General features: G+C 39.5%; 3 protein-coding genes and 1 long non-coding RNA gene across 9 annotated transcripts; 2 read left to right on the forward strand and 2 right to left on the reverse strand.

Annotated features, from left to right (window-relative positions):
- Positions 1–28: 28 nt before the first annotated feature.
- On the reverse strand, positions 29–2,235 carry Rae1 (ribonucleic acid export 1). Its single transcript, XM_043422658.1, has 4 exons — positions 2,037–2,235; positions 1,574–1,851; positions 1,212–1,457; positions 29–877 (listed from the first exon to the last, which is right to left on the reverse strand). Exons 2-4 carry the CDS (start codon positions 1,829–1,831, stop codon positions 311–313), a joined length of 1,071 nt encoding a protein of 356 aa, XP_043278593.1. The 5' UTR covers positions 1,832–1,851; positions 2,037–2,235; the 3' UTR covers positions 29–310.
- A 1,122-nt stretch (positions 2,236–3,357) lies between these two features.
- LOC122412795 (nuclear transcription factor Y subunit gamma-like) lies at positions 3,358–6,210 on the forward strand. Its single transcript, XM_043422660.1, has 5 exons — positions 3,358–4,092; positions 4,283–4,415; positions 4,492–4,959; positions 5,538–5,708; positions 5,843–6,210. The coding sequence occupies exons 1-5, from the start codon at positions 4,070–4,072 to the stop codon at positions 6,014–6,016; spliced, it is 969 nt and encodes a 322-aa protein (XP_043278595.1). The 5' UTR covers positions 3,358–4,069; the 3' UTR covers positions 6,017–6,210.
- A 745-nt stretch (positions 6,211–6,955) lies between these two features.
- LOC122412802 (uncharacterized) lies at positions 6,956–8,739 on the reverse strand. The gene is made up of 2 exons (XR_006261432.1): positions 8,593–8,739; positions 6,956–7,410 (listed from the first exon to the last, which is right to left on the reverse strand). It is a non-coding gene; the product is annotated as an uncharacterized lncRNA (long non-coding RNA).
- A 37-nt stretch (positions 8,740–8,776) lies between these two features.
- On the forward strand, positions 8,777–22,365 carry eya (eya transcriptional coactivator and phosphatase 2). Of its 6 annotated transcripts, none has more exons than XM_043422646.1 (9): positions 8,777–9,996; positions 14,721–14,853; positions 16,558–16,738; positions 16,849–17,032; positions 19,815–19,950; positions 20,091–20,180; positions 20,304–20,569; positions 21,043–21,508; positions 21,602–22,365. In XM_043422646.1, exons 2-9 carry the CDS (start codon positions 14,739–14,741, stop codon positions 21,781–21,783), a joined length of 1,620 nt encoding a protein of 539 aa, XP_043278581.1. In that variant the 5' UTR covers positions 8,777–9,996; positions 14,721–14,738; the 3' UTR covers positions 21,784–22,365. The 6 variants fall into 6 exon arrangements, with proteins under 6 accessions (XP_043278581.1, XP_043278579.1, XP_043278580.1 ...); XM_043422644.1 differs by having other exon boundaries at positions 8,778–9,996; positions 21,037–21,508; XM_043422645.1 differs by having other exon boundaries at positions 8,778–9,996; positions 14,724–14,853; positions 21,037–21,508.
- Positions 22,366–24,214: the final 1,849 nt, after the last annotated feature.

The raw sequence follows: 24,214 nt of genomic DNA on the forward strand, positions 1-24,214 counted from the left end.
GGCCTCATAAAATTATTAACTATCAAAATAAAAACGTAGTCGGTTTATTTTATATTTACATTGGAACGCTAAACAAACGCGTCGGCGCGAAAACATTAATTCCGTACAAAATGAGATGTAATATTACGGGATTGTATATATTTGTTGAAAAATTGGGAGTTGATGGAAAATTTCCAGTGTATTAATTCACCGCCGAAGAGAGAGAGCGAGAGAAAGAGAAAATAAAAAGAACAGCGTGGAATGCGATCGCAATCGAATCTTTGTTTCACTGCGAGTTATTAATTTTTGTGGATGTATTAGTTTTGTTGAATTAAGACGTGCTTCTTGGCTTTAAGTCATCGTAGCAGGATCGCAAAAAAATGTAATTTTTCTTCATCGGATTGTAGAACTCATGGCCTTTTGACCAATCGTAAGAAACTGCGTAAGCAAATATTTGTCCGTTGTGGTTGAAGCAACAGCAACTTATTGGCTGCTCCATCGGCTCAGAAGGTTTCAATTTCGTGCGAGCATCTTTATCCCAAAAACTAAATGTTCCATCACTTCCGACGGTCGCTAGAGTCCCATGCACCGGATGGAACGCTATGTCGTTCACCGCATAAATATCCTGATAACCGTTTGGCGCGCCGTTCGAACGATGACACTTGAACGTAAAATTGTCCTTCGGATTTGGCGGATTCACGTACTGTATGGCAACCCGTCCTTCAACGCTGCCCAGAGCATAACCATTCGGCACTTTCTTTTTGTCCCGAAATATTGCCACGCAACGATGTTGGTATTTCAAGGGTGATTCTACGCGCTTGAATTCTTGTGGTGTTCCTTCAAGTTGATATATTATTAAGCCCCGACCTGCTGTGCCTACTACTGCCATCGGATAATCCTGGAAAAATAATGATTCTTAAGTTAATCGTATAGTAGTTGAATCGCATGATTCAGTGAAAAATCCAGCAAAAGTAGTGAACCTCAAGATAATAAAAAAAAATTCATGGAAAAAAAATTGTTTGGAATAACTTATGATAACTCTTAAGAACAAAAATCAATTCTTTCAGCAGACAAGTAAGGATACAGCGATGATTCATCATTATTTCATTTATAGCCTGATGAAAGTTTTTAGAACATGAGATTTGTTAAAAAGTCAGTAGTAGCATAAAGTGATCATCATTGCCTTTCAGTGCACTATCTAAAGAAACAAATGAAATGGTAAAAAGACTTACAACATCGGCGCAATAACATCTTTCAGGTAAATTGATAGTGAGCATAGGATTAGGGCTCCGAGTGTCCCAAAATTTCAAGGTTTTATCCCAAGAACCGGTCATAAGACACGAATAATTGGAGCCTTTGACCCAGTGACAAGTTCTGACTGGAGCATCGTGAGCAGCTACTTGAATGCATTGATTGGATGCAAGATCCCAGCATTTGACCATTTTGTCACAAGATGCCATAAATACTTTTGTGCCATCCTGAAATTATTCAATTTTCATTTTATAAAATAATATCTTCACAAATGAGGTGTAGTTAATCTCCTAACGTTGAACCATGCATAATCGATTCAATCAAATTTATAATGAATACGCACATCGCTCCAACACACATCCAAAACAGGTCCACCCATAGTTTGCATTGATTTTGGAACTGTTTTTCCTGTCTGCTCGACTTCCCAACATCGCACATTGCAGTCCCAAGAACCAGCAACAAGAAAATTTGTCGGAATAGATGCCGGACTGAAGGCAAGGCTGGAGACTGAATCGTCTGGAGGCGAAACAACTTCAAAATCTTTCATGGGATTCGCCGTAGAAGGTGTTCCACTGCCAAGTGTTCCGCTTTGATTGAACATCTTCGGAATTTTACCAAAGTCTGAAAACGTAATAAAAAGTCACGTGAAGCAAATTGAAAATAAAGAATTCCATAGAAATCCGATTCATTTACGAAATTAGAGGTTAACCGTTTATCGAATGCGGAAAATGTCATAAAATCCCCTAATACTGCAACAAGTTTTTCGAGTTCTTCAGTTTCACAATATGTATGACAGGAATACTCACTTTTCGATTCGTGTGGAAATACAATCAATCTTTTTCGTGAACAGTTTGATATTGTCGAGATAACCGTATTTTTTCGAAATGCGTACACCGGGTCCTCTCCCACTCCCACCGTTGCTCGTATATCCCTCTCTTTTTCTTTCTTTCTGATGTGGCTAGTCTCACTGCTGTGCTGCGACAACGGCTGCAGCCAGGTGCTACCGTGAAACCAGCTTATTTAGCCCGTGCTTCTTCACAGATGTCTATAAAAACGATAAAAACCCTTGAAATAAGTTCACCGATATTGACTGTAAGTACTGTAAGCCCTAATATACCAAAGCACGTACTCGCAGTACTCACAGTCAATATCGGAACACGGCGAACACGGCCAAAGTGTTCAACAATCTAAAAAAATAATATACTGGAACACTATATAGGTCCTAGTGGATCTGATATTAGCCTTTCAATTTTGGCTTTTGCCATTTTTTTCAATTGATATAATCATCCTTTCTCGATAGATTTTCAATGTTTTGTTAATGAAAACATTTTTTTGATAATATTGTCAACATTACAACGAAACAAGAAATAGCCTTTTATTATCGATTTTAGTTATTTATCCAATTTATAATTATAGAAACAATTATAATCGTGTTCGAACTTTTGTTTCATCGTTATTTAAAAAAAAAATGCTTTTCACCAACGAATTGGGCTTAATTGCAGGGAAAAACCTAGGTTTGATTATATATGCAGGGTTTAAAAGTATTCTGATGTAAACGGTCAAATATTTATTCAAAAAACTACGGCACATGTAACAAAACCCAGGAGTTTTTTTCCAGTAAATCCAACTCTCCGGTGGGAAGCACCGGATGGAGATACCGAACATGAAAACTATATAATATTCCAATAAATTTCATCCTTCTAGTATATCTTTTTCATTTATTGGAAAAATATCAATTAAAAAAATTCGAACGAAAAACAAATTACGCATCGATCGGCGTCTGAAATCTTAAATTCGATAAAACTTCCAAATTTTGCGGCTAACTTATTTGTGCCTTTTTGTGTTTCGTTCAATAAAAGATATTATCAAACAAACATTTTGATTAATCAAAGAATCATTAATTAAAGAGGAAAATTATTTACCAAACATGTCGTGAAAACGAAAAAAATGTGAGAAAGTGGAATTTCTTAAATATATCAAATTGAGCGAAAATTAATATTCTCTTTGATTCCGTGGTGTGCCCGAGCATATGCAGTTTCATCATTTTTTTTCTTTTCCTCTTCGATTAATTTCCCGCGTTCCAGTACTCGCCATGTGCGTGGCCTTGAAACTCATAAAATTAAAACTTTGACAACTCGAGTTATCAGTGACGAAATCGCGAAGCCTTTGCTGTCTCTACAGTTTTAAAACCACTGTACGGCGTTTCCTATTATCATTGAAGTCGCTGTTGGTTATTTTCCGGATGCGGCTTAAACCTTGTTCGATTTTTAAAATATAGTTTCAGTACATAAATACCCAGTGGTTTCCAAATTAGCAATAACGAACGTTCTTATAGCGTTAAAGAGTTTTCGATATTCGGGTAGTGCGATCGAACGACAATTTTGTTTTCGTAATAAAAATCTTGCATATTGGTTTCAAAGAACATAACCTAACGTACGGTGTGATTCGATACTCTGATTTACTACCAATTTGCCGGTACATGCGACTACACGGTAGACCATACCTATATATATGTAGGACTCACTGTACTTCATAGCTCACAGTGAAGAATATTGAAAGAATAGGTCTGTGAGGAGGGGTGTGATACGTAGACAACGATATAGACTATTGGAGAGAGAAAGAGAGAGCGGGATTGGTGAAATTTTCGGCGGAAATATTTGGACCGAGCAATCGTTCGTCGCGATCCATCAGCCATCAGCCGCCTTATTTTCAAACACAACCAAGTACAATCGGACTGTTGTTTTCGTGCAGTTAAAAAATGTTGCCGGGCTAGTAAATTATAAAAATTTGTTCGATCCGTGAAAACACCCTGTTGTAGTGCCAGCTGCCGTAATTCAAGATGTCTGTGTTCTTTGTAAACGCGTAAGTACGATCCCGGTTAAGTTTGTTGTTTTGAGGTTATGCTCGGTTGAAAACCAATCTTCCAGTACAAGCACACGTATTTTTTGGGCCATTGCGTAATTGCGTTGAGGAAAAGAAGAGTGCATACAAATAAAAGACGGTAGGGGTTTGAAATTTTGAGGTTGTTCGATCGAGTTGTGTATCATTTCAGCAATCAAGACAGCGAAGTTGAAGGAGATTCGAATGGGGATCTACAGATCGCTTCGCCCGGAAGTTCCGAGGCTCAGCAAGCATTGGGTACTTTTTGGCCCAAAGTCACAGAGGAAATTAAAAAAATTACCACCGTGAGTTTTTCGTATTTATTTTGCTCATACACTCTGTCCTCCGAGTTGAAAAAAAAAATCAATTATTTCATTGCAGATGGACCTGAAAACTCAATCTTTACCATTAGCGAGGATTAAAAAGATCATGAAATTAGACGGAGATGTTAAAATGATAAGCGCCGAGGCACCCATGTTGTTCTCAAAAGCAGCAGAAATATTTATTCACGAGTTGACGCTAAGGGCCTGGGTTCACACGGAGGACAACAAGCGTCGAACATTGCAGAGAAACGACATTGCAATGGCAATAACGAAATATGACCAATTTGATTTTCTCATTGATATTGTACCGCGAGATGAGCTGAAACAGAGCAAAGCTCAGAACGAGAGTATCGTGCGAACCTCCATGAATTCGGACCAGGTGCATTATTATTTTCAACTGGCGCAACAACAAGCCTCTGCGAATCAAAGTGTCCAGAACAACGGAACTACCAGTCAACCAATACAGATTGTACAACCCTCTACTGGTCAAATTCAAACTATTAACATCGGCAGTCCCGTTGAACAGGTGAGTGTTTATCAATGTCTCAATATTCCCAAAACCTGGTCAAAAACCATCCGTAATTGATAGGTTAAAAATTTACTGTTTTTTCTCATAACTTTTTCATTTCATAGCAGTTCCGCATCAAATGAAGACAGACAAAGTAGATAATATACAATTAAACCGGAGTTAATGTTACTATCGGCCGTTTTCCCGAGCTAGAAAGTAGAAAAAATTGTTGTGCGTGATCTGGAAACTGGCCAAGTTTTTTAATTACAAAACTGCTCGCATTTCGTTTTTTAACTATTTTTGTTAAAATTTATCGTAAGTTATTCTTTCCGTTATAAAAAACCATAGAAACGAGGAAATTGTAATTGTTTTTGACACTTGGAACTTACGTTCATATAATACGATTGGCTCTGTTTCATCGTCTTCGCTCCGACGATTCTCATTCGATTTTTCTATCGTTACCTCGATTAAAAAAATTCTCGTTAAACTTTAAAGAGAATCGAGAAAAACGTGTAAAAGTTTTATCGAGCAGGATGAAAAAACGTTAAGAGAGTTAATTGAGCAACGCTTAATGAGTTTTTTCGTAATCGTTGCAGGAAAGTAACGCTGGTACAACTCAAACGGTAACCGTGCACAGTCCGCAGCAATCGTCCAATCAACAAGTAATACAGTTGCAACAATCTCAACAAACGAGCAATTCCCAGGGAGGTGGTATACAGATTGTTCAACAAATCGTAACGCCGAGTGGAGAAATACAGCAGATACCCGTGAGTTTTAAGGAATATTATAATAGCAATGTTACCGAAAATTTAAGAGGAAAAGGTTCGAAGGCATTCGTTGCACGTCGCCCAACCAGATTCTCTGGACTCTCCCTAACGTCCATTCCTTTTTTTCGTTACAGATTCAGCTGACGCAGCAACAGTTGCAGATGATTCGAATGCAAGTACAAGGCGGGAGTAATCAACCGATAATAATACAAGCTGCTCCGATACAAGCGCAACCACAAATAATACAAGTTGGTCAGAGTGGTCAGACGCCGGTGTACCTTCAAACGAGCTCGGCCGATAACGAGTAGCCCGCCGCCACACTATTTTTCCGAAAAATACGTTCTTGATGCTTCATTCTTCACAATTTTAAGCGACAAAAGTGCATTAATGCCGACGGGTAGACAAACGGACGGACAGACCGCCACAAAATACAACGGATTTAGGATTAGAAGATGTAACGATAAGACTAGGTGATAAGGAATTAAAGGATTTTTCTAAATTATCACTTTATTCGTGTGCCTAGTAACGGTGCAAAATCCAGAGGAAATGAGCACTTATTTAGCCCGAGGTACACAAGAAATGAGCAAAATATAATTGGAAGGCGCGAAATCGAAGGAAACCTCCGAGTCCGAATAAAAGGTTAACGAAAAATAATAAAGAAGAGAGATAAGCGGTAAGTAAGTTGACGGAGCTCGAGATGTAATCTGATTCGAACGTGTGCGTCGCCTTCGTTGCTTCGTTTTTTCTCTTTTTATTCTCCCGAACGGTCTATATAGATATGCAAGTATTCTGCATTCGCATGGTTGAACTCTTCCCCTTCCCCCGCCGTTCCTCTTCGTTCTTATCCTTCTCGTCCTCGTCCCTCCTTATATCCAAGCGTCGCTCACCTCGCACGCTGCTGGTGCTGCAACTCCCGTATTATGTTTCAACGATGCTGCGGTTCTTGTCCCCCGGCCAGCGGAGCTTGCTCAGCGTATAAACGACTTGGAAAATATTAAATAGTCGTTATAAATATTCCAGATGATGAGAAAAAATGTGGGTGAAGATTCAAATTCGTCCTCCTTGGACGATATTTTATTGACTTTGTACTTGAATTTCATTGTTTCGAGACACTCGAGTTATTGACACGGACACGTTTTTTCTTCGTGTCGTCAATTCACTAGGCGAATAACTATTCTAATCAATGAAGCTTCGCTTTTAAAACTTGGGAGAATTTGGGAAATGGAGGTTTAATAAAATCAATACGGTTTCATGGAATTTGATCCATCTTTATTCGTAGCATACACGGAGGAACAGCGATTAAATAAAATGACGAAGATAACCCACTGAACTGGCAGAAAAATGAGGTAGATTTTGAGGCGAAAGGGAGAGAGCGTGTGTCGTGAACGCTCGAAAGAACAGGACCACCGCGAGAGTTTCGTAATGCGGCAAAAGGTTTCTCCTCTCCCTGCTGTGCACTTTTGTCTTTGTGTCCTTTGGCTGCATGTGGCAAGTGAGCAAGAGAGGGGCGGCAGAAAGTTCTAACAAGGAACCACCCCCGTTGCTCTACGCCACTGTCGGGGTACTCGGATTTCACGACATGTTTACAAAGATCCTAGAGATAAGTTGAGAATGGCCTGGCCAGCCCCGGCATGCCTCTTGCCTCCTCGTTCGGGTGTAAGGTGACAGCTGCCTCTGCGCCTGCGCTTTCCTCGCCCGCTCGCTGTGTACACACGCACACACGCCTAAGTTTTAGCCTCTTGCGTATAACCGTACGCAAATAATAAACACGTATATGGTATGAAAACTCCCTCGTATGACACGAAGACTCGGTATCGGTGCATGGCCGTTGCGTTGGCCCAACCGTGGATTCCGAGGTTAGAGTCTATACAGCTCCGAAGAAAGCGCGATGAACGAGAGTACTGGCGGGGGGGGGAGTGCGTCGACATTGAAAAAAGCGGGAGAGATTCGCAAATCGTTCTCGGTCGTCGGGTAATAAAATCTGTGCGTTTTTCTTCTTTCCGCAGCACCATTTTCTTTTCCATATGAAATCTTGGAATCCTCAATTAATTTTTCACCATACGTAAGGATTTCGAAGTAACCGCGAAGTTTTTAGCCGCATTATTGCCCAGTTAAAATTAAACATTTGGAGAGAAAAAGTCGCGCAGTACTTGCTGGGACTTGGAATTCGCAGAAACGGGCGTCCATTTTTTTTTTTTTTTTTTTTTTCAAAACAGACGAAGAACTCTACTGTAGGATTAGCGCAGCGGAAGAATTTCTGGCGCATCTTAGGGCGTTCTAACTCGAGCGTGAAAACGCTCGGCTTACGAGGATTAAAGCGCGCGGCACGGCGCGGCTTACAGCAGCATCGGAAATTTTTCTTTCACTTTCGCAATCGCATAACAATGCCGAGTTTTTCCTCCCACAAATACCCATATTAGTTGGGAAATTTATACAACCGTGAAAAGCATAGAAGAAAAATTTGACCAAAATTATTGCGGAATACGATAAAAGTTTCCGCCTGTCGTACAAATGAAACTCGTCCGCGGTCAGCAATTTTTTCCAGAGAGCTCCACACACGTGCCCTCGTTTCCATGCTAGTCGAAAACGTGAAAAAGGCACGGAGAACGAGTGGATTCGAAGAGCGAGAGACCCAGGTTGTTATTAGTTCCTAGAGTCATTGGAGCGAATTAACGTTGACAGCGGTCGACAATTATTCGTTCAAAGGCTTAAATAGAAGGGGGAGGAGAAGCGGGAGGATGGGTAGAGCGGGCCTCCGCCTCGGCGGTGTCGTCGGTGTTCTCAACCCCCCCTACTCCCGTTCCAGTCGTTTCTATATGCGACGGTCAACCCTGCTCAACACCTTACCCACACGCACGTTTTAATATGACGTGTAAATACTTACATGCTGTGCGTATATGGATTTTGACACGCTGCCTCGTTTCCCCGTGCGCGCATCTATCTCGCGGAGTGGTCCTAACCGGCGGGGAGAGTCGCCTCGATCATTATCTCGTCTCGCTTCAATTAATGCGGGCGGTGGCGGTGGGCATCAGCGTCGAGGGCGCAGAGCGGGGCGAAAAGAGGGGAGAATCGACAAAGGACCACGTGATCGCCGGGCGGGGGTGGCAGGCGACATTTCGCATGCTCAGAACTCCACAGGCTGCAGCCGCAGAGCAAGAGAGAGAAAACAGTCGACGGACAGCATCGCACCGGGAAGGAAACGAGCAAACGGCCACCAAACTCGAAGCCCCGACTGACGTGTGTGCTGCTGGCCGACAGTTTTGCCATATTCCAAGACAGCCAAAGAGAGACAAGACGCGGGACAATTCTGACGGAATAAATATTTAATAAATACACGGTATTTCAAATCGTAGCACTGCGCAAGTATCCATTTTAAAAAAGCCGGGAAAAAGTTTTCAAATATCATCGCGTTTCGAACAAATTCTTTATTTTTTTTTCTTCTCTCCGAAACAATTCCTACGAATCCGTGCTAAATCAAGGATAAACACTACTGACGAATAATTTTCGACAACCCGTGTATAGTGAGTGATAAGTGAAAATACTCGGCGAATTTCTTTCATCGTGAATGAGCGGCTAATAAACAGCGGAGCTTGTGCGTGAGAAAAGCTCGAAAGGTGATTTTTCCCAGTGTAACATACGAGCTCTTTTCCTCGCCCGTGTCTTCCGACTTTCCGTCCCGTTGTCCAAGCAGGCGCAGCAGTCAGACAAAACAGTGAAGAAACAAACTTTTTGTTATCTTTTTTTAATTGCTTTTAATCGTTGCTCGGGCAGCATTGCAATTCCTACTTGTTATTTATTTTGACGATAAGCACCGTCGCAGTTTTACGCGTTCGATATGGAGCGACTCGAATGCATTCACGAGCAACCGAATCAAATGTTCGAGTGCAACGGCGGCAAAAAAAATTAAGCGGACTTGGGATACATCAAGGGGAAGAAGACACGTTTGTTAACTGCAATCAACGAGGTCGAGTTTTTGTGTGAAAAAAATAAGCGCAAAGGACTTGAAAAAGAGTTCTCGTTGTGATTGATGCGGGATATTTGCGCGAAAGAGAGAGGCAGCAGGCGAAAAAAAAATCTCGAATCAGGGATGAGGCTCAGGCGTGAAACCTCCGGAGGCGGGAACATCAGCCATCATCGATAATACCGCCGCCGCCGCCGCCGCCACTCTGTATCATCCCGGAACACAAAAGCTGCCACTCCTGCTGCCCCTCGAAGAGTGGATAACCACCGAATTTTCCTCCTTTCTGTTTTTTACCGACAAAAATAACGGCCACGACCGGCCAACCAGGTTTGACTTTGACTTAATCATTTGATTCGTTTGTCCCAGTTCGCCTTCCCCGATGCTTCCTTCTCATTCACACTTCATATAAAATCTGAATAAAAATATAAATACAAAACGATTTATTTATAAAAAAATTTATTGTAAAAAATGATATAACGACATTGATTTTTCATTTTGATGAAAAAACGTGCACGCAGAGAATGTTACACGGAAAAATAAGCATTTCCATTGCCCTTCGTAGAAGCGTATCGTCATGTGACAAAATTGATTTTTTTTTTTATTTCGAACCTCGATTATTCTCAAAATGGAGGATGCAGTCTTACGCTGCTTTGTCATAAAGGTATGAATTAGCCACGCACTACCTAGAATTTTCGAAATCGATTGATCCACGTTTGGGATAAAAATAGCCAAATCGACCGCGCTTTTTTTCAGCCCACTAGAACGAGTGGTCCAAAAAATGTGCACTTTCAAAACACGCACATTCGTCCTTCACACTCGTATAGATCGAAACGATACTTCGAATATTTTTTTTCAATAATTCAATAATATTTTATAAATAAAAGTTTTCTCGCATCAATGGCTTGGAAAAAATGTCGCGATAGCTTTTCCCAGCTTCGTACTATTTACGGTTTTATTAGTGGAAGCAGCGTACCGATGCAAACCAAGCCTGTCAAATACGGCGTTCGCTTGTTTTTCAAATTTCAAAATTCATAGCCAAATATCATTCTTTTTGTGGTTATCTATTTTTCTTCTTCCGAGAATTCGCGTTGTTTCTCGCGAACCTTCTGACATCTGGTTAACATGCACCACCGAACACATATCCATTCTTGAGTTTTCAACAGAAAGAACAATCGTCCTCTCACTCCCTTTCTTTTGTTATACCTGCTGCTGCTGCTCTCTCATGGGACGCGTCTCTTTCCCTTTCTCCCTCCGTGTAGAACACGCAGTGTGTTTCTCTGCCGGAGCTTTCATTGTATGTTTGACGCGTACTCGGAATGAGTGTGTCAAAAAAATAAAAAACGAGAAGCCATCACGTCACACAATGATTATTATTGTAAATATAAGTTCTGCCATTAAATTGGGCTTTGTCAAGTTTTGTGGCTCGTAAATGAACAAACTTTTATGATATTCCCGCGTAAAAATGACGTAAGCAAAATAAGAGGATCGCGGCGCTGCCTTCGTCCGTTTTGTTTTCCTAAAGACGGCGCGCAAATAGAGCGACAGAGGGCGGGAGCGGGGAGTGGGGGGGGGGCATAGCAGCGTTGTCAATCCACTGACTCGTTCTCGAGCAAGTCTAGAGCGATATTTTATTTAGAGATAGGCGAGAAGAGGCAGAAGAAAGAAGAGAATTGGCAGGCTTATCAGATGTGATCTCGCGTTACCGGCAAAGCTACTCGGATATAAAAGATCGGATTCGTCTTGGTTTTCAGCCACACTGAAAATTGTAGAGATAAACTATTTCTTATCCTCGCGCTGCTACCACTGGCGCTTTATCTTTTGAGGTGCGTTCGAAACTAGTCACCCGATTGATCGAATATTTCATCAGTTATTCGCTCCCGATCATCGCTCAAGTATTTAATTGCAATTGAAAATATACTCGTGTTTTGACGCAATAGTATACAGATTGCCGCATGGATATTCGAAAATTGGTAAAACATGAGTCAAGGGCCGAATTAATTTATGAAAGTGGCGCATAATCGAGAAATTTTTCTCAAAAAAGCGGAAAAAAAAAATATTTCGTCGATCCAAATTCGATGACGTTTTATTTATCGCAATTCGTTATTGAAAAAATGAAGACTTCCGTGTAGAGAAAGGTTATCTCTGTAAGAATGATGTCCCGGCTCGAAATACACCGAGGTTAAACATGAGCGTGGTTAGAAGGTGGAAAAGTTGGGAAGAAATCAATTTTTAATGCGGGAATCGCACATCGGGCTTGAAAACAATTTTAATCCTTCCTCCGGCACAATAAAGGTTACAGGAATGCGATAATAAGATGAGAAAATAATACCGTACGATGAAATCGCCTCTGGTCAGAATTTTACTGAGATAACTCCATCGAACGAACAAATACTTTCGAAAGAGATAAAACGGTTTTTCACTGTCAAAATTGAGTGGTTTCCGTCCCCGTTGAGCGGTTTCGTGTTGGAGAATAAATCAACGAGTCAAGACCGTGCGCGAGCCACAATTGCGACAAAGAACTCATTTCAATTTTTTTAACCGCGTTACAAGTATCGCTAAAAAATTTGATCGAGTTAATGATAAAAGTATAAAAAGACGAAAATTGAGCGAACTAGCCAACCGCAGTACGAGAGCGGATGCTCAGCTTTTGGACATAGGAGCAAACCTCTTTTGTGTCTTCTTCTTTCTCTCTGCCCTAGCTCTTACCTGCTCTCCTGATTCGTAGGTAACTCGTATCCCAGCGAGGACTGCGCTCAAAGGGCGGAGCACGAGCAGAATGGTTAGTGACTTGGCAACATAAAGAATACATTATCCACGGCGTGTGTATAGCCGTTGCGAAAGGAGATTTCATTGGCCAGGCGTAAGGGATCTTGGAGTGTACGCCTACTCATTCCCTCCCGCGATTACTCCACCTCTCAACACGCAATTCTTAACAATATTCCCGCTCTTTTCGTCTGACGGCTTCCGAGTCTCGTTTCTTCCTCGCCTGTCATCTCCGACTTATCGATGCGGTATGTGGATTGTTGTCACCGCGTTTCGAAGGACATTTCGTTGTGAAAATTTTTCGAAGGAGCGATTTTTTCCTCGGGCACGCGTCCGGCATTTGTTATTTCGACTAAAATCACTGCAGCGTCCTCTACCGTGATCGTTCGATCGAATTATTTCGATCGTGCCGAAAACGTCGAAAACTTTATTAGTCCCCGTGATATTTTCGTTGGCTCATTTCCCTTCTCACATTTGCTGCTTCACGAGCACTTTTTTACACGAGTTTACGTACACGGACGAGGATTCAGCGGTCGTTAGCGCCGAGGTGTCATCTGTATCTTTGTACGTTAACTTACGGCAGCGGCGTCAACGACATCTCGTGTTTATCGCGACGGTTATGCAACTTACCAATTGTACTTTAGTTCCCGTTCGAGTTACGTTTGCGCGCAGCGAAATTCGCCGCATGCCTTTCCGCTCGCTTTCACTTTTATTATTCGTATTGTTCTTCACACACACGAACCTCTCTCTCTTCAATCTTTTTCGGAGAACTTAAACTCTGCAACGAGCTTGAATATTCTGAGAAAAATCAAATGTTGGCGATTCGATATTCCATTGGACATTGTTTTCTCTTTTTTTACACAAAGAAAATAAAAACGGTGCATCGAGATGGTTGGATTACGGTGAAAACTGCTCGAAACGAAAAACAAAACTCGAAAAAATACAACAAAGAAGCTCCCTCTCTCTCAAAATACCGCTGATGCAATGTTTATCAATATTTTTTTTCGCGAAGATTTTGCTCGCCCTCAAAAATTAATCCCTCAAACGCACCGTAAAATTTTAAATATTTTGCCGCGTTTTCAGTTTTATTGTGAAATTTACAAAAAGTTTAGTCAATTTTACGGTGCATCACGGTAAAATATCTCTGCCTCAATGTAGGTATCGACCACTCGCTTCCGAATTCCGTAGCACACTAATGGCCGTTTTCTCGGACGCGGTTAAAACTCGATTCAATTTTTTTCATGTAGTTTCGAGATAGGATTAACCGAGTTTGAACTCAGATTGACGTTGGAGAAAATAGGCATAAATTGGTGATTTAGACACTTCGCCAGAGGACTGAGCGTACAAAAACAATGGGAAAATAGGCCGATGTAGCGACAACATGCCCCTGCCATGTTCCTGTCATCGCCACATCTCGATGACGCTGAAGTTTGCAACTTTCGAGTCCAACGAAATGGTTTAAAAAAAATTCTCCAATAATTCCAGTGATTCTCCAATTCTGTTACCTGCCGAATTTGCAATTCGTAGTTTTTCAATCTACACTAATGATTCGTGAAATAAAAAATTGAAAAATGTTTCTTTCGTTAATTTCGTTGGACTCCAACGTTGCAAACTTCAACGTCGTCCATCCTGGCATAAGCATTCGTACGGGAATTTTTACAGTGCAGCGCAGTGAAATTCACCGTGAGGCTCGTGCAACATTTCGAAATAAATATTGAAATAATCTTCAAAAAAACGGCACCTTTAACATTTTTATTTACATTTTTTACATTTTAGACATACTTTTAGACATACTCCGGTAAAAGTTCCTACTTTCAATAATAAATATTATTTAATCGACAGAAAAATTCAATTTTTTCCCCATCATAATATCATGAATTGCAGCTCCGTTCTCTGCCATTGAGAAACAAACGCAAACAGTTTGCATCGAGGACAAAGTTGGTGCCATTTTATTCGACCTCGTTGGATTCAGAACGATTTTTTTCGATTTTGTTGTGAAATGATAATGCGAATTGAAAAATAAATGTTTTTGTAATTACCTGTACCGCTGCTGAGACTTCCGACAGTATATGTTGAAACTCTGAGCGATTGAAGAGCGACTTTTAGGTCGTCTTTTGTTACCAGCTTTGCAGGGCACCAACGACTTTTTGTAGAGGAAATAAAAAAGGATTCTCGTATCCACGGTTAACTTGCGGGATTGTTAAGAATTTTTTCTAAATTTGCTGATCTCAGTTTTTCGTTTGAAAGGAATAAAAATCGTACGCGACTAATGGTAAAATTGGCTTCAGCAGGAGGAAACGTGTGCTATGTTAACCGAAGACAATGACCCGACAAAACCGGCAGTGGTTTTAGACAATGTTGGCAACGTGTCTTCGTCGACGGAGCAAGCTTCGGTACAGCATCCTCGCAATCCGAACAACGGTAAACCACTTGCATTGTAAAATATGTTTTATCGCAACAGTCGATCAGTCAAAGTTATTCAATTTTTTGTAAAACTGCACAAATTTTTGATGATGAGTGTCGCCAAGCACGGGATGAACGAAATAATAAATAAAATACGCTCCTCGTGAACGCTCGTTCCGTGGGAAGGAAGTCGATATAGTTTCGTCCATTTTAACGGTGCAACATCTTAAAAATGGTTCTCAATCCAGTTGCCTCAATTCGATTGAGCTTTGAAGAAATATTAGGTGGGGATAAAATGTTGGAAATACTGAAATTTGGAACAGCTAAAGTCTCGAGTTTTGAAACTTCGAATAATAATATACGGAGACAAATATGAATTCGACTTGAGGTTTGAATGCGTCGAAAATAAATAAAGTAGAAAGTTCAAGGTTCGAAGGACGTTTACGTCGAAAATGGAATGCAACATAATCGCCCACGGAACGACTGAAATATCGATTTTCCGAAAATTCGACTATCACTCTTTCGATTCATAAATTACTGTGTAATAAAAATTACTGTGAATATTCACAATTTCGAAAATATAATAATCGAAGACTAAATATTACTGAGGTCGAAATACCGAAAGACCAAAAAGTCGAACGGTCAGAGTTCAATGAAATGAACGAAAAAAAATTTATAATTCATTATTTTTTCATTTCACAAATTATTGACGTGGCTTGAAAAATGACGAATTGGAAATTCGGCAGGGAACAATAATTGGAGATTTACTGGAACACTATTTGAGATTTTTTTAGATCATTTCGTTGGACTCCAACGTTGGAAACTTCAGCGTCATTTATTCAGACCGGTGATTTCGGATTTCAAACATCGCCATTTTGACTTTTGCCTTTTCGAGCCCTCGCTGTTCCGCGTGTGATCTAAGTATTGCAGCCTCGAAAAATGAACCTTCTATTTTTTTTTTATCTATTTCTGGTCTGTCTATAAAACAACTACTCTCCATTTTGAATGAAAAAATATGAACTTTTGACATATTCGTGATCTGCTAAAATTGCATTCGAAATGAAAACTATCGAGACAAATAATTTCGAGTAGATACGAATTGGACGTAATCTGCTAAACAGTCGATTGGAAATAAGAATTTCAAACAACTTATTTTTCTCCACTCTAAAATCACGACTTTCAAAAATTTCGAAATATCGACCGTTCCACAATTTGGTTATTTGACGTATATTCAATCCTACCCCCAGAAAATTTCACATTTTAATTCAACCACTCAAACAATTTATAGTCGAAGAAAAAACGCTTGAATCCGCGGTTTAAGGAGGTTGAAGCGTGCGTATCTTATGTTAAAACTATTTTCCAACTTTGCACATAAAAATTTTGAAAACGGAAAGCTTAAGGCAGTATTAAACTTCTGGCGGGGTATGCCGATGGTTTATTGTTGAAGTTTGCAATTTTTTGAAAGCTTCCACAAGAGCCCGTGTTTAACCTTGTCATTTTCGACAATGAATATCTCGATTACTAATTAAGCGCTATTCAAGAAGATTCACGTTAATTTTCAATCCATTATTTTGGAATAATAAAATCTAATGTATTTTTCGTATCATGTCCTATATATATCGCTTCAACTTTCTTAAAAAACCGCGTTGATTGTTTTTATGAAGATATTATTGTAGCCTGAATGCACAATGGATGTAAAGAAAGAGACGAATGAGTACACAGAATTTGTTGTAGAGGCCGAAGTAAAGAACGAAGTGCAGGATTGTTCGGAGGGTGACAATGTGCCCGGTGGTGAGCTGTACATCGACGAAAATGCGGAGGACAAGGAGCACGAGTACCCGGCGGATTCGATGGAAAAAGCGGACTACGGCGGCCTCTACGGAGCGAATTCATATTACAACAGGTAAGCTCCTCGTCATCGTAAATATATCAAATGATAAATAAATGAATGAGGATTATTAATAGGTGCGAAAGGAAGTGTCGATTATATAATGAGCGACTATTAAATTTCAGCCTTTACAACTCGCCGAGTTACGCTTCGGCAACAGTATCGAAAAACTCGTCGACTCTACAGAGCTCGTATCTGAGCTCGTATAATTCTCCATCTTCGATGCCGCAGTACACGCCGTATCCTGGTTACAACAGCAGCGGGACAACTTTTCCCACTGTACCTCAAAATATATCCTCCGTTTCTCAAGTACGTTTTTACGCCTTTCTCTTTCTTCTTCGTCTTCTTCTTATTTTTCTTTTCGGTCTAATAAACGCGCTCACGTAGATTGAATTTCAAACGCTTCTCGGATAACAAAAAGCCCGTATAGATGTTGCTCGTAGTATTACGCGGAGGAGCTGTATAAAACACACGCTCGCGGCCAGGGGATTAAATATTTTTTCTTCATACCTCGGTCGAAAGTACGCACTTTCGGCCCCGATTTCAGGGCCGAAAGTTCAACATTCCTGCATTGGTAAAAAAAAAACACGCTCGCTGTGACAGCGGGAGCAAAAATTTTTCTCTGCACACCTTAGTCGAAAGATAACATTTCTGCGCTGTCAAAACTGCATGCGCTTCATTTGTCTCGGCGGGAGCAAAAACTTTTTTCTGCATTCCGAAAGGTTTGACGTAATTATTTTTTTTACTTTTGACGTTTGACGTTTGAACAGATATTGCTTACGTGTTTTTTGAAAGGTTGTGTCTAGTCATCTGCAAACTGTACGAATAAGATTATGTTATTCATTCGGAAATATGTTATGGAAATGCCATATTATTTCCAAGCACTATTATCAAAACAGTACAAATCCGAACGAATAACATACATTTATCCTTTCAGATAAAATCAATGTGAAAGCCAAAAATAAAGTCGTTCGGAATAATGATTTATTTTCAGCTTCATAGGAATGCAAATATTCATATTAATTATCTTTGCTAATATCTTGTTTTTTTGATGCCTGCCCCCCCGACCAGCAGCACTCGCTTCGCTCGTGCAGCAAATGTCGGGGGCAGGCATCAAAACATCTTCTATCGATAGATACGTATTTCGGAAGAAACGTACTTTCGACCGGCTATGAAGAAAAATAGTATACACTACACGGGCAGAAGTTTGATAGCCCTGAACTGCGCGTCAAATGCCCTCGGCTTCGCCTCGGGCATTGTGACGCGCAGTGCAGGAATATCAAACTTTCTGCCCTTGTGGTGTAATATACTATTAACTTTGAGGCATTTCGCCAAGCGCTTCTCATCCTACTGCAGTAAGACTCAATCTATTAGAATGGCTTTTAACCTTTTCAGGGGCGCGGATTTTTAGGTTGAAATCGATATTTTTTATTTTACACGACCTGACCCGCTCTCGAGAGGTTAAGTTTCATCCTTATTTTGTATTTATCAAGTGTCGTGTCGAATATGATCGAGTTATTTACGTTTTCGTACATTTCAATAAGGATGAAAATGATCACGCGAATCTAATGGAAATCGAAAATTTCAACTTTTAGTTGAAATTTGGAAACATGCTAGAAATATACGGCGTGCATATATTCCCGGAATAGGGTATTTTACATCATGTAAAAAAATATACAAAAATGAATGATTATGATAGATTTCGTAAAAATTAAACGAGAAACGTCAATATTTATTCATAAAAATGCAATGTAAATTTTATAATTCAACATTAAAAATCGTCTTTTTTCATCTGTTTTTCAAATGTCTAAAACGGCCATCCGCCATATTGGATTTCAACGTGACGTCACTCCGGTAGTAAACAATCTAGATTCTTATTGTGCGCTCTGTGTTATTTTGAAATTTTACAAGCTTATACAACAATTAAAATCGCATTATGAAAAACGGTTTTGTGAAAGCAGAAAGTATAAATCTACCAATGATAAATATGTTGATGGTGGCGATGAATCCACAATTTTCGTGGCATTTTTACACTTGTATTATTGCATTCAGGCACGAGACACCAATGACATACCATTATAACTCATTATTTTCACAAATCTTGTTACTTGGTCTCTCGCAATTGTATTGCTTACTAACGGAGTGACGTCACAAACCGAAACAACGTGGCGGCTAGCGTTTCTGCGCGAAAATTGAAAATCATAAATAAAAAATAGTTTTCAAGACAGTTTTCGGTCTTATAAAATTGAAATAAAAATTCTACTGGTTTTATTACGACCTCAGGATTATTTTAAAACAGTTTTAAAAAAAAGGTGTAATACCCTACTATTATCGTCTAGTTAGCGTCTAGTTGTCGAGAAAACAATTAACGAGAATCTCATTTTTCGAAGGGTTCCTGTGGCAGGCGGCACACTTCCTGTGCGACGATTTGGATTTAATGAAATAGAATCCTCCCAACTTTAGAGAGCCAAAAACGAGAATAAGAAAATATAATGTTTTTAGATATCAATGATGTCTTGGAGAAAGCCCTGTTACCGGTGAAAATCACTTGGGAATGGAAAAAGAAAAACATTTGTTTGAGTTTAACGAGAGTAATAAGGACACAAGTCGTGGAAGGTTTGACAAGACCATGAGCCAGCTGGTTTAAAATGTAGATACGCATACGCATCTAAATAGAAAATGGCTGTTGTCACATTTAACTTGACGATTTTACTACGAAAGTATTTCAATCACTATCGCAATATTAAAAATTTATTAATCTCAAAAAATAAATTACACGTCATTTTAATAATTGCGAGAATACATTTTAATCGTTTCTTTTATCATCAAAAGAGCAAAAAAGTTCGGTTGCTTTTTTGAATCAAAAGTAACCCATGATCTTCCTTAATTACGGAAAAAAGGCATTTTCAAGCTGTTCCTTGTGTTTTATTAATTCGTTAAAATTTAATGCCTAAAATGCCCGAGCCTGAAACTATTTCGATCTGGCGATCTGGATCGAATAGTTAAATTGGCTATTCGAATAGGTTTTCGCTTGTTTCACTTGAATAATAATAATAATAACAATAATAATAAAAACTAAATATTCCGATAGAAGTTGGACTACAGTGCGTACAGTAACAGCCTGTACGGAAATGACAGAGTACCGATTCAGTATTCCGGGTATTATCCGATGCCGGGTTATCACTCAGCGCCAACGTCCTTCAATATCAGCAATTTGAACTTTGCCGGTAAGCTCCGTGAAACGAATGTTTAACAACAAATTTTTAGTCGTAGAAAACAAAGGTAGAGAAGAATGAAGATTATAGAAATACGATAAACGCTATCGTCACGATTTTCATATAATTTCATTTGAATTTTTCATTGAAAGATCCAACGAAGACGGGTTTAACGCTGGACACGACGACAACGGCGCATGAAACGGCCGATCCAACTTGCCGAGAAATCACCAACATCGAAGGTGTTTATTGAATTTGTTGATAAATGAGCTACCAAATAGTCCTTGAAATCGTTTGTTTTTTTTTTCACTCGAATAACCACGATGTTCTCATAAGGCTAACATACGAATTGATTTTTCGCTTAGGGGCATCCGCGAAGCCTTGTCGACGAGGAAGAAGACAAAGCGGAAGTGGAAACAGTATTGGCTCGGCTGATACGAGCGAAGCCGGACCTGACCGGATATTCATTTGGGACCTTGACGAAACCATAGTCGTCTTCAATTCGTTATTGACCGGCCAATTTGCGACGAAACATGCCAAGGATCCGGCACCCCTCGCTCAGCTCGCTTACAGAATGGAGGAGATGATATTCAATTTGGCTGATTCTCACTTTTTCTTTAACGATGTGGAGGTAACGCTCAATTCGTTATTGCCACATTGTCGCTTTTTTGTTGAAATTTTTAATTATTCACGAATTTACAGACAAGCCGATGTCGCGAGAAGCTTGACATTCGAAAACATATTTAATAATAATTTTTCCATGACCGATTATTACATTGAATACTTTCATATTAAACGGCAATTCGATATTCCGGTGAAATGAACAAACGCTCCGTTCAAATGGACTTTTGTAGTGTTTGGAAAAAAATGTTGATAAACTTGTTTCTTTACTCGAAATTTGGAAATTAGAAAATTGAATGAATTCAACTCGGATCTTAAAATCTTAAATGTGATTGACAGTAATTTAAATTCTTAAATAGGAAATCAACGAATTTTTATTTGGGTCATTATTGTTCCGATGATAATAAGGACAATAGGTTGCACTGTAGTAGCTGCACTGTTATGAGGAGGAAGCAGCAGCGAATTATTATGGAATAGTTACTGATCCAACAGGACTGCGACCAAGTTCACATAGAGGATGTTGCGTCGGACGACAACGGTCAGGATCTGTCGTCGTACAACTTTGGAGCGGATGGATTTCAATGCGCGTCGGCGAACAATGGAATTTGCCTGGCTTCCGGTGTTCGGGGTGGCGTTGATTGGATGAGAAAACTGGCTTTTCGTTATCGGAAAATCAAAGAAATATATTGTAATTATCGGAACAATGTTGGGGGCTTGTTGGGAGTCGCGAAACGCGAGCAGTGGCTTCAATTGCGTTCCGAAATAGAATTGTTGACCGACAACTGGTTAACTTCCGCCGTAAAGTGTCTCAATTTGATAAACAAGCGGGGACACTGCGTCAACATACTCGTGACGACGACGCAGCTTGTACCTGCTCTCTCCAAGATTTTGCTGTTTGGAATCGGTGGAATATTTCCCATCGAGAATATTTATTCGGCAACTAAAATAGGTGAGCGTTCGCTAGGTCCTTGATTTCTCGTTATTCACTTTTTCCCCACTCGAAACACACCGTTTATCTCACATTTTTTGTTTATTGGAACAGGAAAAGAGAGCTGTTTCGGACGAGTCGTCGCGCGTTTCGGTCGACGTTGTACGTACGTCGTTGTCGGGGACGGATCCGACGAAGAGACAGCAGCTCGTGCTCACAATTTTCCTTTCTGGAGAATAAACAGCCACGCCGACACACAGAATCTTTACAACGCACTGGAAATGGGTTTTCTATAAGTATGTTTGCGCGAGTGATGCGATTGTCGAAAAATTGTAGCCGGTGGTCGTGGAATCAAACCCGCTGCTGCCGACGCTTAGAAATGGGCACATCAAATTCTCTCTTTTTCCCATTTTCCTATAGTCAATTTCAAATTCACACGGATTTTCCCGAATCAAATATTTTTTAAACTATTTTTTCTCACTTATTCAAATTTTTATACAATTTATTTCGCGTTTATGCTTTGCTTATTTTTCAATGCGAATTTCGACAAAAGGTTGTACATTAAATATATATTATACGAGTGAACGTGCCCATCTCTGAAACAGCGAGTAAAGCGATAGTTGGAACGCAGTTTTAAATTGCGTATGACGGGCACGCCAAGATTTGTTGATTAATGTGAAAGCGGGGATTCTCGCAACATTCCTATTACATATATTTATACTACCGTGCGTCGACAGACCAGCCAACAACATCAATATCTATAAATAATAGATAAATTATAAGTTTGATAATACGTAGCCGAATACGGAGGTGATTGGCCTTTGCTTGTGTCAGAGTTGGCAGCTGAATGCTACGATCAAATATATTTACAGATGCAACAGCGTGTGTATATATACGTATATATAATAGCACATTTTTTTAAATTATAATAATTAAGAGAGTATAAAAATCGTGCTGTCTAGTCGCCCGATTACCGTGTATTTAAGGTAACTACTGTACTGCATGCTGTTCAAATGAGTGCTAAATTTTCAAAACGTTTTTAGACCAAGTTTAACGCACCGATTGAACGTATTGTTAGCAGATATGCATTAAAGCATATTTTATTAACGTGAAAAAATATTAAAAACAACAGTTTTACAGAACCATCAAGAGATAAATGCAAATTCCCAGGATGACTCATTTTCACTGGTGTATTTCAAAGAATTATCTGTATTTTTTGACCGATTTTATTGCACCATTTGGTTCCTCAACTGATCCTCCACGAATTGACCACGTAGATTTAAAAAAAAATCATTCCTTCAGAAATTATTAATGAAAAAGTTTTTTCGCTTATGAACAATTGGATGTAACAGTGAAACGATTAAGTTAAAAAAAAAAACTACATGGTGGTTTTGTAAAAGATCGGTTGAGGAACAAAATGAGACGTGGTGCAATAAAATCGGTCAGAAAATACGGATATTTCTGAAAAATACCAGTGAAAATGTGCCATCGTGGAGATTTGCATTTATCAGTCGATGGTTTTGCAAAACTATCGTTTTTGATATTTTTACATGTTAATAAGATATGCTGCAATAAAAATTCACTAACGATACATTTAATCGGTACGTTGAACTTGGTCTGAAAGCGTTTTGATAATTTAGCACTCATTCGACTAGCATACGGTACAGCAGTTACCTTAACATCAGGCTATTCTTCCGGATTATGTATTGTTGAGAATTTTCTTATCCTCTGTACTTTCGTCGTATGGCATTGCTTTCGACGAATTTATTTCGCATATTCATTTCTCGCTATAGTTAAAAATTCATATAAATATTTGCTTTTTTATAAGCCTGAAATTACATCAATATTCTGAACGATTATATTCATTTTATTAGTCCGATTACATGCTGATTTCATTGGCGTTTTAAAATAATCTGATGTTTCCATAACATATTGCCGGGCAAAGAAAATAACCTTATTTCGTATCGGTTTCCGGCCGACTAGACACAGCCAACCCAGCCTATAAGAATACGATTTATTCGCCAAGCGAGTGATGTCGCAATCGCTATAAATGAGAATGTAGACACGAATGAAAGTATACTCGATGAAAAATTTCTTCGAGGCAATGATGACACATGTGGTGAACTTTTTTCAAACCGACGAGCGAGCTTATATACTTGGTATGTGTGTGTATAGAGATGAATTTATTCGAGTTGTCAGTAGAAAATATTGTCTTGATGTACTTAATTGAGAGACGACGACGCGAACGATTATTGTAGCCGAGAGCGTGTAAACACTTTAATCATTCCGGATGGGTACGGAGTTGTAAATTCTCAAAATATTCGAATATTTATATTTTTCATGGGTTTCATTTTCAAGCTGGATTTTGGTGTCTCTGGCTACAGCCCAATCGCGATTTTCAATCGTTGGGAAAAAAATCATTGTATTGCATATCAGCGAAACCTGACGATCGAAAGCGTTATTACTCTTTTCTTTTATACTCCCGATTTTCGATTATTAGTCGTGTACCGAGAGATGTTGTTGTTCGGTGTGAGAGCGTGCATGTGTGTCCCCGCCCGTGCGTTTTCATCGACGACAACCACGTGGGTATCAGTTGTTGCTATATTTGCGGTAGTTTAATCGAAGGCTCAAAGCAGAGATGGGCTTGTTTAATTTCTTTTCAAATTATACAGATATAAATAATTATGTCCAATCGATTATTTCGATTAAATAATCTGCAGTTTTTCT

The sequence above is a fragment of the Venturia canescens genome, chromosome 6 (assembly GCF_019457755.1).
Source record: "Venturia canescens isolate UGA chromosome 6, ASM1945775v1, whole genome shotgun sequence".
NCBI classification, from domain to species: Eukaryota; Metazoa; Arthropoda; class Insecta; order Hymenoptera; family Ichneumonidae; genus Venturia; species Venturia canescens.